Source organism: Fukomys damarensis, unplaced genomic scaffold (assembly GCF_012274545.1).
Source record: "Fukomys damarensis isolate Sample0158 unplaced genomic scaffold, DMR_v1.0_HiC HiC_scaffold_19, whole genome shotgun sequence".
Classification (NCBI taxonomy): Eukaryota; Metazoa; Chordata; class Mammalia; order Rodentia; family Bathyergidae; genus Fukomys; species Fukomys damarensis.
Genome location: NW_022900931.1, coordinates 67,770,958 through 67,787,535, shown reverse-complemented (window position 1 = coordinate 67,787,535; position 16,578 = coordinate 67,770,958). Strand labels below are relative to the sequence as shown.

The window sequence follows — 16,578 nt, the reverse complement described above, 5'->3', positions numbered from 1 at the left end:
AGGGAAAGGGGAAGCTTGAGGATCAACTTCTAGGTTAGGTTGTTTATTTGAGCTTGCTTTGATTTTCTGATATGAGAATTCACCACTATAAATTTCCCTCCATTGTGGCTTGTGTCTAGATGTATCCCAAAGCCCCATGCAGTCTTTTTAGAAGGTAGCTAAATGAGGGAGCTAGGACTAAGGGCGTGTGATTACTAAACCCCTGCATGTGAGTGGCTGATTAGGCACTGCCCCAACCCTTGCTGTCTGAGTAAAGATAAAAGGAGCAGAAAGACACTGTTAAGGTCCCTTGTTGCTTTTGTTACCTTCCGGCTGCCATGGACCATTTCTCCTCTGCTATGCCTCTCTGATCTCTCTTGTTACTTCTGCTGCTTCTGCCCCGATGAGCTGTTGCCCCTCTGCCACCCTGCCTTGGAGCCAGCTGATTATGGACCGAAACTTCTATGAACTGGAAGCCAAATAAGCCCCTTCCCCTCTAACTTTGGGTGTTGGGTATTTTATCTCAGCAACAAGAGAAAAGTAACTAACACACCCTCATAGAACAGCTTTCACTGCATCCCATAAGTTCTGGTATGCTAAATTGGTATTATCATTTAATTGTAGAAACTGTCTTCTTCTCCTTTAATTTCCTCTGTGACCCATTGGTTGTCCAGGGAAATGTTATTTAATTTCCATGTGTTTTTGAAGTTCTTGTGGTTTCTTTTGCCATTGACTTCCAATTTCATTGCACTATGGTATGGTATGGTTTCTTTTGATTGACGAATAGAGACCATTAACATCAGTGGCTATAACTGACATATATTGACTTATCCTTGTCACGTTATTTTCCTGTTGCTGGCTCCTTTTTTCTCCCTCTGTTTAATTGCTTGACTTGCCTTGTAGATTCATTCTGTTAGGATTCATGGAGTTGTAGTCCTCATTTTCTCATTCCAGACTGTTCCTCAGAACATTTTGGGGTACTGGTTTGGTAGTCGTGAGTTTATTCAGGTGTTCTTTGTTGTGGAACTATCTTATTTCTCTCTCAACTTTTTTTTTTGTTTTGGGGGGTTTTTTTGGTACCAGGGATCGAACTCAGGTCCTTGCACTTATGAAGCAGGTGGCAGAACCACGAAGCTAAATCCCCAACTTCTCTCCCTCACTTTTTTTTTTTTTTTGGTACCGGGGATTGAACTCTGGTCCTTGTGCTTGCGAGGCAGGTAGCAGAACCACTGAGCTAAATCCCCGGCCCCTCTCCCTCACTGTTGAAAGATAGTCTTGCAAGGTACATCAATCTGGGTTGGAGGTTGTTTTCTTTAAAGCTTGAAATACATCACCCCAAACTCTCGTGACTTGAGGGTTTGTGTTGAGAAGTCTACTGGGATTCTGATGGGCTTTCCTTTATAGGTGACTTGTTTCCTTTCTCTAACAGCTTTTAATATTTTTCTTGTGTTGAATTTCTAGAGTCTTGACTAGTATGTATCTATTGGGTAATTGGAGTTCTGTATACCTCACTTACGTCAATTTCTTTTTCCATGCTTGGGAAGTTTTTTGCCATTATTTCTGTGAACATTTTTTTATGTTGTGTTATCTCCTGCATTTTCATTGTCTCTGATTATTCTTATGTTATTTTTCTTTGCATCTTCTAGCAGCTGTTGGATTGATTTCTCATGGTCCCTTGCTATTTTTAAGAAATCTTCCTTTTCGTGTTCACTAACCACAATCCTGTCTTTTATATCCGATATTCTGTCTTTACATTGCTCATTCTGCTGTATAAACTTTCAATGGAGCTTTTAATCTCCTGGTTATCTGTTTGAATTTGTTTCATGGGTTTTATTTCTTTCCTACCTTGAACATCTATGGTTTCCATCATTTTCCTAAGATCCTCTATTTTTTGATCTGTATCTGCTCTACAGCCACTAACTACATCTTTCATTATGGTCACCATCTCTGCAGTTATCTGAGGAAATATTTTTCATTTGATTTTTTTTCCTAGAGCTTAATTCATCTACTTTGTTGTTCCAGGTGGGTGCTTTTTGAATTGTTCCACCTGATTTCTCCCTGGGTTTGTCTTTGGTGAGCTGGAAGTCTGGAGTTGCATCTTGCTTAAGTGTCTTCTCTTTTTTTTTTAGGTTAATTCCTGGGTTGATGCTTGTAAATTGCTTATGGCAAGTAGCTTTATTGGTAGCATTTAGAACCCTTAGGAAATGACTACTTCTCAGAGATGTCTTCCAAGTGTGGCTGGATTTTTAAAACAATTATGTCACCTTTGCTAAAGCAATAACAGTAGCATCAAACACATCCTAGAGAATGACAAACTGTGGTAACTTTTTTGTTGTTGTTGTTTTTTGAGACAGGGTCTCACTATGTAGTTGAGACTGATCTGGAACTCACTATGTAGCCCAGGCTGGTCTTGAACTCACAGTGATCCTCCTGCTTCAACCTCCTGAGTGCTGGGATTATAAGCGTCCATCACCATGCCCAGCTGTGGTAACTTTTAATTGTCCCCTTAACCATATGAACTAGATTTGTAGTTTTATAACAAAATCTAAAGTAAACCAAAATAAAATAAACAAGAAAATTGTATATAGTAAATATACCCTCAATATAGTGATTTTACCCTTGGGAAAAAATTTTAAAAAGGTTTGGGGGGGTAGAGAAATAGAAGAAGAGGAAGAGATTAGAAGAAAGACTGGAGGACAAAGGAAGATTATGCAAACTTTGGGAAACAGGTAAAGAAGACAGGAGAGAAACAGAGAAGGAAGAGATAAAAACAAGAACAAACATAAAAACAAAAAAACTAGAAACAAGGTTCACATTTCTATAAAAATAAGAACAAACAAAAATAAGAAAAAAGAAAAGAATAAAAATGTCCACTTAAGGGCTTGTCTCTACTCTCCCTGGTAGACAAGAGTGGGCAGACAGAGCCCAAATCCATGTTGATTAATCCCAGTAAGCCAGCTGTAGATTTATGGTGGGGTAGTAGGCATTCCTAGCAAGTCTATACCTTTCTTCTCAGGCTCAGGCAGTGAGGCTGAAACCCATTTTGATCAGCCTACAACACTCTCCTGTGCCTCCTGGGGGCTTGAACTCAGTTCCATCTCACCCTAACTCGGACTGCTGCTGGCTGAAGTCAGCCCACAACCGCTCAGAGTTCTGAGCTCAGTTGTCCTCTCTCCAAGGTGGCTACTGGCCGATTCTCCTCTCCTGGGGGCGGGGGGTCTGAACCCAAATAACTGACCAGCCACTGCAGTCTGCTGCATACACTACTGCATTCCACTGGTCCATTTCTCAGTGGCGGCCTCTAGGGTAGCCAGCAGTCACTGCTCCTCCACACAGTAAGCCAGGGCTCCAGGAGAAATCACTCCTGACCCCTCCCTCTTCTGTGCTGAGGTCTCTCTCTCTTCACCTCCCATAGGATTCAGTTCTCCCTGCAGATCCTCACTGGGTCCCAGGGACCCACCTCCCTCCTCCTTCTCTTCCTCACATTGCTATAATCCATCGTCTGGATGCCAAATCTCAGCGAGGCTGCTTCTCTGCTGCTCACCATTCTGCCATCTTCCCGGAAGTCCATCCTTCTCCTTCTTTCCTCTGTGGAGAGGGATGACTGAGAATTGAACCAGGGGTGCTCTGCGCCTAAGCTAATCCTCAGCCCTTTTCATCTCCAGACAGGCTCTCCCTATGTTGTCCAGGCTGGGCTTGAACTTGCAAACTTCTTGCCTCAGGCTCCTGTGTCTGGGTTTCTTGGACTGTGTCCCCACACCTGGCATATCTGACACCTCCTACCTGCAGGTAGCTGTGACCTGGCTAGATCGCCTTGCTTAAGGGTTTTTACTGGCTGTAGGCTGCATGAGAAGAACCCTAGGAGATCTTCAAGCTACACAATGGAGGCAGTGACCTTTGAGGATGTGGCTGTGAACTTCACTTTAGAGGAATGGACTTTGCTGGATCCATTCCAAAAGAGGCTCTACAGAGATGTGATGTGAGAAACCTTTAGGAACATGGCTGCGATAGAAAGAAACTGTGATGACCAGCAAATTGAAGATGAGCACAAAAGTTGCAGGAGAAATCTAAAGAGTGAAGAGGTAGACAAATGGAATCATCATTAATTATGGTATCAACATGAAGAAATGGCTTACATATTAAAACAACTGTACCCCAATATCTTAAATGAAAAGTATAAAAGCCAAATTTTTGGAAAGATTTGTGTTTCAATTAAGCTATCACATCATTTCAGTGTGTATACACACACACACACATACACACCCAGCCAGGACAAATCTTTAAAGAATAGGCAATCACATATCCATAAAAGAGAAACCAAATGTTTCCCCAAAAGAAATCACTATCATCACCTTCACCATCTCCATCACCACCAAAACCACCATTAATGTCACCATTCATCACTACCATCATTATTATTATCATCACCATTATCTCTTCCACCCCCATTATCACCCTATTATTACAGATAATACACTTATAATCATCGTCACCTCTGTTTTTTTCAGGAGGAAGATACAGTGAAATGAAGCTACTTATTTATCTATGGCCACTGACTTTGTCTAGAACACAGCCCAGGGATATAATCTTCTATGCAGAATCCTGTGGCAGCCACTGAATGAACAGCAGTGTTTTTGATGACATGGTAACAAACCAAATATTGCCATAGAGTAAAAACCAATTAATAGCACCAATTATACCACTCTTACAATAGAAATAAAATTAATAACAATAAATCAAAGACAAACTGGATATTGACATACCATAAGCACCAATAAAAGCTACCACTGTGCCACACTTAATCATAGAAAACAGATCTATAATTATAATACAGACACAAAGACTGATCAAATAGTGGCATAGAGTAAATACCTACTAAGTACAACTGTTCTGCCATTAACAATAAGAAAAAAACAGCTATGTGTAGTGCTGCACACCTTTATTTTCAGTACTCTGGGAATCTGAGACAGGAGGATCACACGTTCAAGCCTAGCCTGCACAGCTCTGGGTAAAAATAAAAAATAGAATAAAATCTGGGGATGTATGTCAGGGTAAATGCCCTGGCTCTAATCCTCGGTGCTCTTAAATAAATAAATAAATAGCAGGAGTGTTCCCCTGTGCACATAATTCTCTATCCATGATGGCTGGAGTAGAAACCTGAATCAAAATACAGCCCCTTGAGATACCTGGCAAAGAACAACTTGGTGAGCAACAAGAGATTAGTAGATCTCAAGGAATTGGGAGAAACTGACAGGAAAACTAGAAGCTGCAGAGAATCTGGCAAAAAAGAGATCACAACACAGAGAAAAGAAAGAAGCAATCTGGAAAGTTCACCCCAGATCCCAGAAAGGGGTATCTGTCTGCTGACACAAGGTCAGCCTGAAGAGTGTCAGCAACTCCAGAGAGAAACAGAGGACTGGGCCAGCAGTAGCAGTGCTAGTCCCCAGAAAAGCCCATCGTAGTGTAAACTGCAAAACTTTGTGGGGTTTTACTCTGAAAGTGACTCCTACTGAATGCATGCCAGGATAGAGTTGAAGAAGAAATCCAGTAGAATACTGATCACATTAGGGAGGCTTTAATCAGGAGCCATTTGGGGGAAAGTTAATTTTGTAAGACTGTGCTACAGAACAACCACAATTCAGTGTTTCTAGGGTCATCCTACCACAGTGACTGACTGGGTGGGAGACGACTGCAAGAGATGGCCATGGAGAGGGTGTGGCCTAGATATAGATTCCCCTGAAAAGTTTAAGGTCAGGCCAGGAAGAACGGAGGGGCCCTGACCATTTTGGTGAGAAGCAAGGGCATCAAGAGCAGCTTTCAGACAGGGCTGTATGTGAAAGGGCTGGCATTAAGTCTGTGGTCCGCCTGACACTCCCCACTCCACTGGATACATCCAGTATGGAACACAACAGTCTGTTTGCTCTCCCATCTACCAACAGGAGGAAAGATACACCTGGAATCGGAGTTGCCACAGCCTGGGGTGTATGGATAGAGCGGCTTCTAGAGAGGTTACCTCACAAACCCACAGGCTGAAAGGCTATGCTGAACAAGCCATGACTTGGAGTTTACAAACACAGAAACTGGATGACTACAGCCCTAAGGCACAAACCATTTGACAACCTTACACAGTAGGAAAGGTGGGGCATGATTCAGCATTCATACACAAAATGGTGAGTGTGGAAACAAAATGGGCCTTAAGCAGTCGCTCACTATCCCCCCTCATATCTGGCGAATTCCAACACTGGGGACCCAGGAAACCGTTCACTCAAAAACATGGCAGAATTGCTCTTGGACTCTCTTTTCCTTCATTTTCTTGAAGATTTGTTTTTTTCTCTTTTTATTCTTTTTTCTTTTTCCTTTTTTAAATTTTGCTCTCTAATTTTTCCTTTTTCTGCTTTTGCTTATTTCTTCTCTCTTGCTTTTATCTAATTCTACTACTTTTATTCCTCAATAGGATCAACTATCTCACTTTTCTCTCCCCCTTTTCAACTTCTTTCTCTTTATTTTTCAAATTTTACTTCTTTTATCCCTTCATCTTTTACTCCCTTCGTCTTTACTTGTATTACTAAGAAACCAAATCTTTAGATATGTAATAAACTTGATGGTCTTGTTGAATTCTTTTCTATTGTTAATGGAGTTATAGTTGCAGCAAGTAGTTGATATTTACTGTATGTCATTAGTTGGTATATTGTTTTTGTCAAAGTACCATAAAAATCAGGATATAATGGTTATATCTTATTTTTAATTATATGTTTGCAGTAATCATGATTACATTCACTATGGGGAATTAGTAAATGTACATAACACATCTCAATTCTTTTTATCCCTTCCCTTCGACCCCCTTTTTTTGTAGTTAGCATCAGATTTATTTTCTTTAAAAAAAAAGATTTTTTTTTTTTTTGGTACTGGAGATAGAACTCAGGACTTTGCATTTGCAAGGCAGGTGGCAGAACCACTGAGCTAAATCCCCGGCCCTAATTTCTAAATGTTTTAAATACAACATGGGTCAGGTTGGCTTATAATAACATTTTCTCTTTCCTGTTGTCTGTCTCTTATTTTGTGCTTTATTTATACATTGAGTTTCTCATATGAGAAATCACGTGATATCTAGGCTTGTGTGTCTGATTTGCTTTGTTGTTTTAATTTGTATTTCTTGAACTGCCAGTGATGCTGAATATTTTTTCACATATTCATAAGCCATTTGAACTGCTTCATCTGATAAGTGCCTATTATGTTCATCTATTCATTTCAGATGCCCATTTTTTTACTGAGTCTTCAAATTTGCGAGGGTCTAACTTTTTGAGGGTTTTTTTATATTCTAGATATTAGTCCTTTGTTAGAAGAGTGGCTGGCAAATTTTTTTCCCCATTCTATAGGTTGTCTCCTCACTCTGTCTCCCCACTCTTGGTGATTTCTTTTGCTATGTAGGAGCTTTTTATTTATTTATTTATTTATTTATTTATTTATTTATTTATTTTTGGTTTTTTGAGACAGGGTCTCACTATGTAGTTGAGACTGACCTGGAACTCACAATGTGGCCCAGGCTGGTTTCAAACTCACAGCAATCCTCCTGCCTCAGCCTCCCAAGTGCTGGGATTATAGGCGTGTGCCACCATGCCTGGCTGGAGCTTTTTAATTTAATGTGATTCTATTTGCTGATTTGTGATGTTATTGTGCAACCAGGAGTCCGTTTAGAATCCTGAACTGAATTTGTCTATGTCTGTGTCTTGAGTTTTCCCTAAAAGTAAAAAAGTTTTACCTATTGTGTCTTCCACAAAAATGTTTGTTATAATATTTATATCTTTGATCCATTTTTATTTTAGTTTCATGCATAGTGAGAGTATATGGATCTAGGTTTTATCTTCAGCATGTGGATAGCCAGGTCTCCCTGGCACTATTTGTTAAAGAGGCTGTCTTTCCTCCAGTGAAAGATTTGGCCCCTTTGTCAAAGGTAAGGTACCTGGGGTTGTTTCTGCATCCTTTATTCCTTTGATCCACAAGTACTCCACATCTTTGTAATTTTAGTGTTCATGTAGCACAGTTTTAATCCCTCATCCTTCCTCCTCGCAGAAACGCGTACTTTTCTTTCTCCTCAGGCCCCTTGACTCTGCTGTGGAAGCCCCAGTGCCGGTTTCCATCTGTTTTGCTCTTTGAACTTGGCTACGCTGAGATTGCCAAGAACAGACTCTTCCCCTTCATAGCTCCCTCTCTGCCCCGATTTCTTCTTCTGTGTCAGGGATTTTTTCCCCTGCTTTTGGGACACACATTCTCCATGCATATTTTTCAAACAGACATGACTTAAGTGTCCTCGTTCCCCACGTGTAACATTTGAATTTATCAAAGTAGTTTTGCCTTCAGATGAACTCAGCTGCTTTTCCATTGCCAGTAGCAATGCTTGCCTTTAGCTCTCTTGACTTTATGGCCCTAGTGCAGTTTTTGCACAGAGTCCATCCAGAAATAGTATAACTACAACCCTTTTATCTTCCTAGTATCCCTGTCTTTCGTGAGAGTAACCTTCATGACTTCGCCGTTCTGCACTTGGAAGAGATTCCGTGTCAGTCATTGTTTGTCAGTGAGAACAGCAAGCTGGATGTGTCGGCCACGCTCTAGCTTGGAGCCAAGCCACCGCTCGTTTATTTCAAGCAGTTAGAGTCACTCCATCTGGGCGAATTAGGTGCCTCTTTTCCCAGCCGCTACTTAAGAGTCTACGTGGTCTTCCTTTCAGGTAGCTCCTTTAACAGTCAGTACTGGATTTCATAATTTAACTTCCTCCTTTCCTATCCATATCCCTTTTATTTTTTTCTTGCCTAACTGCGCTAGGTAACGTTTTGAACCCTCTGTTTAATGGGAGTGGTGATAGTGGATATTCCTTTTTCCTGATTTTACGGTGAGAGCTTTCACGCTTTCCCTGTTTAATGGGATGTTGGCAGTAGGTTTGTCATAAAAACTGCTTTCATCAGATCAAGATAAGGTCATTCTCTACTTATTTTCTTCAGTATTTTTTATAATGATCATGAAAAGATGTTGGATTTTTGTCAAAGGCTTTCACTACATCGAGTGAGAAGATTAATATCAATACCTACGATCTCCTCCTTTTCCATTCTTGCTCCTAAAATTTTTTTTTCTTTGAGACAGAGTCTTGCTGTACATTCTAAGGTAGCCTGGCTCTCACTATGTAGCCTAGGCTGGCCTTGAACTCAGTGATCCTCCTGCCTCAGCCTCCCAAGTGCTGGGATTACAGGTGTGCACCACCATGCCCTGCAAAAATTAATTAAAAAAAAATTCTGAACAAACAACCATCTCTTTTGTGGTAACTGTCCCATGACTCCAGTGGGGAGAAAATCTCATTTGGGTTAAACTTTAATAAAAATTTTCTTGGATTAAAGAGAAGACACAGGATGTCAGGTGGGAGGTGGCAGCTCTCTCTCCAGGAAAGGCCCCTACAGGAGGGTCCACCTCCAGCCTGTCTCAAAATAAAAAATAAACTGGATGTGGTTGTGCATAGCTATAATCCCAGCACTCAGGAAGCTGAGGCAGGAAGGTCACCGTGAGTTCAAGGACAGCTTGAATTACCTGGCAAGGCCCTGTCTCAAAAATTAAAATTAAAATTAAAAAGTTTAAATTAAACATAGAAAGAGCTGGAGATACAGATCAGTGCAAAGACCACGCAAGGTATATTTATTTCTAACAGACACATAAAGCAAGTAAACCAAATCTAACATTAACTACTAATACAATCATGTCAACATGAAGATAGTTACAGTGTTTTGAAATTGCACATGCATTGTACAGGCACTCGGGGGGCTGAATGTTGGGTGTCCACTGTCATTTGTTGTTATCATGACCTTGAACAAGGCCTGGAGATCAGAGAAATCATCTGTTGCCACTGGCGTCTTGGGCTCCATGGTCTGCCTGCAGGCACAGGCAGGGGACAACTCCCTGCCCCCTGAGTGAGGTGTTAAAAGGCAGGTTCCGGGCGGGGATTTGGCTCAGCGCTTCTTGCAGCGCAAGGGCTGGAATCCAATTGATACCAAAAATAAAAAGGCTGGCAGGTTCCTTCAAACATGGGAGGCCCTTCGTGAGCAAGGAAGGTCAGCACTGCATGGGCAGAAGGCGTCTGTCCTCTCTGTCCAAAGTTCTGACCAAAAAAATATTGTTAGTAACTAACACCCGAAGTCAACCATGTGGGTAATGTATAAAACCCACCTTTCTGTTACATGAGCACAACTGCAGATCGGAGAAACCACGCCTGGCACACTCAGGAGTCTCCAAAGCAGTGGGGGAACATCGAGTCAAAGCACGCGGACTAACCACACGGATCAGAACGTACTGTGTGCAGGTCATTCTGCCACTAGCAAACTCATGAGACAAAACCATTGACCACCTGGGCTCTGACCAGTGCTTTAAGTGTGAAAGGAGTGTATTCAGGAAGAGCTTTGTTTTTTGGTAGGATCAAACTCAGGACCGTGAGCTTGCGAGGCAGGCACGGTGCCACTGAGCCAAATCCCCAGCCCCAGAGCATTTTCTAGGGCTGGGGATTTGGCTCAGTGGTTCCACCGCCTGCCTTGTAAGCGCAAGGACCTGAGTTCGATCCCAGTATTTAAAAAAAAAAAAAAAAGAGAGAAGAAGAACACAAGGAAGAACATTTTCCAGATTGCTTGAATTCATGTTTTCCCAGATTGCAATCCTAATTAGCTTTCCAAAATGTCACTTTTTCCCATTAAATTTATCTATACATTTTAGGTATACAATACAGTCCCATTCATCACTGGGATCTTGTACCTTTACACGATGTATCTCGTTTCTTGTTTTTCCCCACTCCCCTGTCCTCCCTTCACCCCCTCCACCCTTCCCTATTTGCAAAGATTTTTGTTTCCATGTTTTTCCTTTTCACATTTTTTCTTTTCCCTTCTTCCCTTTCCCCTACCCCTCCCACTTCCCCTACTTCTTTAGAAATTTTCTTCCTATTTCACAGTATCAATTATACATTTTGATTTTTACACTTTTAGTTTTTCACACCAGAGAAACTAAGTAATTTTCATTCTTTAAAAAAGTATCCAGCATACAGCATCAAATGATTGCGTGGAAATGATTCTGAGTGAGAGACTAATTTAATTACGCCGTGTCACCTAAACTCCCTCCACCGCTCTTCAGTCCCTGCCATCTCCCAGTTTGATTTTCTCATCCTCAAACTGTGATCACCCGTCAGTCATCTAGAGCTGTGGTAAAAGCAACTGAACATTTTGAAGTGAAATATAAATTTCAGAAGGGGAAGTAAAAAGGATTACCAACTCCCCATGATAAATGTATTTATTATATATCACACACATATAAAACCTCATATCCCGCAATTCAATTAAATCCGGAGAGAGAGGGAGGCTGAGTGAACCCCAGGCTGGAGAAATGACAGAGTCTCCATGGCCCTGAGTCGAATCACAGCTTGCCTGGGTACAGTTTATGTCTGGATGTCCCAAAGCCTCCTGCGCTCACAGGTGGGGCTTTGGGAGCTGACTGGATTATGGGCACATGACACTCGTCGTGGGGTTTACAGCCACCTGTGGTGCCAGGAGGTGGACCTGGTGGGCAGAGGGGGTCACTGGGCGTGGCCCAGAAGGGTGTCTGGCATTTTGGCCCAGCCATGAGGAAAGTGTCCAAGGCACCTACCCAGCAAAGGCAGTGGACTGGTTCTCTCAGTGACTCAACCCCTCCGTTTCTAGCAGGGCGTTGCTCAGGCTGATGCAATGGAGAGGTGGAAGGTTTCTGGGTCCAGGCCAGCACTGTCCAAACAGAAATATAGCATCACCCACATATGCAATGATAAACTTTCTAAAAGCCATGAAAAAATAAATTTATTTCAATGTCAAAATATAGTATTCCTGCACATAACTCAAAATGATGTTAATTCAAAAATGTTAATGAAAAAATTTACATTTCTCTCAGGGCCCCAGTTCGGGCCCTCAATAGCCATGTGGCTGCTGGCTACATTGTGGCACAGCTGGGGTGTAGGCTCCATCACCCCAACTTCAAACTCAAGGATGAACCACGTCCCTGACCGCAGTACAGCACCCCATTACCAGGAGCTCAAGGCCATCTGTCACTTAGGTGCTGTGGTGTCTTCAGGACCTAGGTCTAGTGCCTGGGAACAGTAGTGTGTGAAAATGAGTGTCCCAAAGGTTGGTGTTTGCTGGACTCATGGAAACTGCAGTGTTGTGCACTCCCCAGGCACAGGCTGAGGCTGAACAATGTAAAGATACAAGGAGCTGTCCTGCTAAGTTCCCCTGGGAAAACCCTCACACCTAAATGTGGCTGTCTGCTGCCTCCAATGCCTCACTCACTGCAGGAGCTCCACAGGAAGGGCTGTGGGACCGCTGCTCCACGGTGTCCAAGAAGACCGACCTCAGGCCCAGGTCCCAGCTGCAGAGTCTGGTTTCCAAGACGAGGAAATCAGGCCCCAGCTGAGCCATCCTACAGATGAACCCACCTGGCCAACCCAGAGGGAGCTGGAAAAAGCAGCCTTCAAACATCTGCCCACTCGGTATAGGCATCCGTTTAAGTCAGGCACATAAAACTTTTGTTCTCATTAAATACTTGTTCTCATCCAAAGTATGGAATGAAACTGCCTGGGGATTTTTAGGCATGGAACACTTAACTCACGCCCAAGCCTTGTGCTGTCCAATGTGGCAGCCACTGAGCACTGCATTAGTCTGTGTTACCTATGGAAATATCTTGAATACATTATTTTTTTAACCCTGATCTTTTATCTCTGTGTTTTTTTGTTTGTTTCTGGTACCAGGGATCGAACTCTGGTCCTTGGAACCACTGAGCTAAATCCTCAGCCCTTGAATACATTATTTTTGAAGAAAAGGTTTCAATTAGAAAGTAAAATAAAGTGGTAAGGGACTATGGGTTGAGGAGCTGGTAAAGGCTGGCCCTTAACCAAGGAGAGTAAGAAAATAGGAAGGACTCCAACTTGTTTTCCCTCAGGCAAAAGGCTTGCTGAACAGCAATGAGCAATTATCTGTCTACACTAATTTCTTTCAAAGACCAGTCTCTTAGGGGTCTGCATAGCCAGATATGCTGGTGCCAACCTGTAATCCCAGCACTCGGGAGGCTGAGGCTGAGGAACTCGCCCTGAGTTCAAGGCTCGCCCCAGCTACACAGTAAATTTGAGGCCAGCCTAAACTACATAGCAAGACTGTCTCAAAAAACAAAACAAAAAACCCAGCACCTTAAGGGTCTGCATGCACCCGAGAAGCCTAAAATTCAGTGATGCTGAGCCAGTAAGCCGTCCAACCTCAGCCCCAAATGCCGTGTGGCTTGAAGAAAATCTAAAATGTGGCCCGTGTGCAAGCCTGCCCAGGTTCTGCCTTTCTCCTGGGCTCCCCAAGGTCTCCCACACATACAGTGGATTAGTCAGCCAGGTGTGTGTGGAGCCCGCGATGCAGCCCTCCCGTGAGCCACTCACAACACTTACCTCACAGGAGATGCAGGCAGAGAAGCCGGGCCAGGCCAGGGCTCCTCTCCCGACCTGTGTCACAGGAGCAAGGGGTTTCCGGTGGGCCTGGGATCCGCAAGTTCCATACATGGCAGGTCAGACCCCCACCAAGGAGAAAATATAGACTGATGACACTTCAGGGTCCTGGAAGAGGGTCAAGTGTGAGCTTGTGCAACAGAGGGCAAGAGTGGGGTGTGTGTGCGTGTGTGTGTGTGTGTGTGTGTGTGTGTGTGTGTGTGTGCGCGCATTTCCATAGATACTGCCTGGCAAGCACAAGGTTCTGAGTTCAATCACCAGTACCACAAAAAAAGTGAGTGTGGATAACTACCGTCCTTTGCCAGGGCTGCCAAAACAAAGTTCCACAGATTGAGTGATTTCACAGTATAAATTTATTTCCTCATAGTTCCAAAGGCCAGAAGTCCAAGATCAAGGTGTGGCCAGGACCGGTTCTCCTGAGGCCTTGTCTGCGGCTTGCACGTGGCTTCTTCTCATGTCCTCTGTGCCTGTGGCTTCATCGCTTTTCTAAAGACATGGGTCGTGCTGGTGCAGAGCCTGCCCGAAAGCCTCGTTTTACCTGAATTACCTTCCCGGTGACCTATCTGGACACAGGCACATTCCGAGGGGCAAGGGCTTCGCCAAGGGGATCTGGGGGCCCCACTATCCAGAGCCTCTGGAGACAACACACCTGTGCAGCTCACATGTCCATCAGGATCAGAAAGGGGCCCTGGGGCAAGTGTGGGAGCACAAGGAAGTGCGCAGGTCAGCGGGGAGCTGAGGCTGAAGTGTTTGAGACCCCCTGGCCCGCAGGGACCTGGACGCTCCCGCACCTCCTGCGCCCCCTCTAGGCCACAGACCCGCGATTCAGCTTCCCCCAATTCCAGTCCAATACCAGTGTCTAGCTGTCTGCTTGAAAATACCCACAGGGGCGGGGCAGTAGCTGAGTGGCAGAGCAAGCTGCACAATCCCTAGTACCACCAAGAAGCCCATCAAAAAGTCTGATCAGAAGAAATAAAAACACTGAAATGATGAAGTATAGCAGACAGGCGTAATTCCCTAAAATGAACCTATTATGGTCCACAAAACACACTCATTTTGAAGAGCGTGCATTTAAGGATCAATCTGTAAGTAGTCTGAAATTATAAGTATTCATACTAAAATCAGGTGGATGAAAGTAAAGAATTATCCCTAAAATCAGATTTGAATCTAAAGATGTATCCAATTATTGGGCAAACAGACACTGGCGGCCTGAGGTGGGGAGGAGCCTCTGGTAACCTTGGAAACACATCCATGTGTAGGACCCTGAGGACCGTTCATCAGGTCCTGACCCAAAGTGAGCCATGAGGCACTGTGACACCTGAAGGCCACAAGTAGCACAGTCTCACACCCGGCCATCTGCCATCCCCCTCAAGAACAAGGCACAGGCGCTGCTGGCTGCCACAGCCCTCAGCCCAGCGATGTCAGGACGTTGCAGTCTTCTTTCAAGACCCTCCTGCCTTAGGCCGGACCTGGTCTACACTTAGGGCTTATCTTTCCTAAGTTTCTCACATGATTAAAGCCACCAGGAAACACCAACCATCGAAGGACAGGAAGACATCTCACGACCCCCAGCAAAATGCTCATAGGCGGGCCAGGGATTTAGCTCCGTGGTTCGGTGGCCTGCCTTGCAAGCGCAAGGACCCGAGTTCAATCCCCAGTACCAAAAACAAAACAAAACAACAAAAAAAAACCCAAAGAAACAAAATGCTCATAGGCATCCTAAGCCCCCAGTTCCCTGGTCCCCGAGAGGACTCTCCACTGACTGCCTTCCCTCCACAAGGGGCTCCCTCCCTTCCAGCCAGGCCTGAGGTCTGGACTGAAGTCTACCTCCAAGGGACTGCGGGGCCGGCTCCCGGGCATCAGAAGAGCCAGCCACCAGGGGACACAGGGAAACCTACAGGGAGCCAGGGACCACGTGAGCATGGCAGGCAGAGCACCGGGGGGTGGGGGTGCTGGGCTCCTCCCCGACACAGCCCAAGGCGAGGCCGGCGGCACCTCAACACATGAGCCATGTGCAGCCTCTGCTGTTAGGGTCACTACCAGGTCATCAGCAAGGAGCCCCCTCCTCTCTGGTCACCTCAGCATCTCCTCGCTGGGCTGTGTCCCCAGCACTTCTATCCAGAACCCAAGAGGCAGGAGCTCCTCCCACAGCCCTGGCCCACAGCAACTGTCACCCTGTGGGGGACTCCGTGTCAGAACCAAGGCTCACAGATGCTCCTGTCTGCAACTGTGCACCCTGAGCAGCTTCCCAGCTGCCACCATGTCATCTGGCCCTGGGCTCCAAGTGCCCCCGGAAAGGTACGTGGGACGCGGAACTAGACCGGCCAGGCGCTCACCGGCCTGGCCCCAAAAGGCCAAACTGGGAGTCAGGACCCAGCCAGGAGCTGCAGAGGCCAGTGAGTCCTCTCGGAGCAGTTCTGTCAGCCGTGGCCCCTGGCACTCGGGGACCTGGAAGCAGGGCTGACTACAGGATGGGGGAAGGAGGTGAGGACGGGACAGGTGTGCGGCACGAGCACTGCTCAGTGAGCCTCCCAACACCGCCACTACAACTGTCCCCCTCGACCACTCTTGGGCGCACCCCGGTGTCCTCTGGCCACCTCCCCAGGGTATCTAGGGGACCCCAGGCCCTTGGAGTTGGGCCCTGGGACCCAGCCAGGCCTCGCTGCTCCTCCCCCAGAAACTGGGTCGGGGAAATCAAGGCTGCTTTGGCTTCTCAGGGACACAAGAACGGAGGGGGGGAGCCGGGGAGCCACGCCCATGAGAACCGCCTTTTATTCCCGAAGGTGCCAAAATCATCACCAAGGATTCACCGAGGGGTGCGAAGGGGAATGAGGCTCAAACACTGATTGGGGGGCAGTCCGGAGGAAGAATGGGCGGGGGACCCCAACAGTCCTCCCCCTTCTAATGCCACAGAAAGGGGTCCTCCTCAGCCGGCCCTCCCACCCCGCGGCAGTCTTGGGTAGGAGGCGGCTGGGAGGAGGGCGTAGTGTGAGTGGCCCAGGAGGAGGCTTGGGCGGCCGTTTCACATGCACTCAACACGGATCTCCCGGGCGGGAACCTCCCGCCAC

The 16,578-nt window shown here is 45.3% G+C and overlaps 2 protein-coding genes across 5 annotated transcripts in view; both read right to left on the bottom strand.

Moving 5' to 3' along the window:
• The window catches only part of LOC104857158 (NACHT, LRR and PYD domains-containing protein 4), a 36,872-nt gene extending 23,148 nt beyond the window's left edge, over positions 1–13,724 (bottom strand). For 3 of the 4 annotated variants that reach the window (XM_010616897.1, XM_010616898.1, XM_010616899.1), the window contains exons 1-2: positions 13,454–13,724; positions 11,644–11,756 (exon numbers count right to left, since the gene is read on the bottom strand). The gene's annotated coding sequence lies outside the window, so the exon portion shown is untranslated. Of the gene's footprint in view, positions 1–11,643; positions 12,750–13,453 lie in introns of those variants that run through there. The other variant, XM_033766064.1, reaches the window with a different exon arrangement.
• A 1,991-nt stretch (positions 13,725–15,715) lies between these two features.
• Positions 15,716–16,578, bottom strand: part of Epn1 (epsin 1) — a 27,830-nt gene continuing 26,967 nt past the window's right edge. Inside the window, exon 14 of the mRNA XM_033766051.1 lies at positions 15,716–15,974. Within this exon, the coding sequence (XP_033621942.1) occupies positions 15,716–15,974 (259 nt within the window). The remainder of the gene's footprint in view (positions 15,975–16,578) is intronic.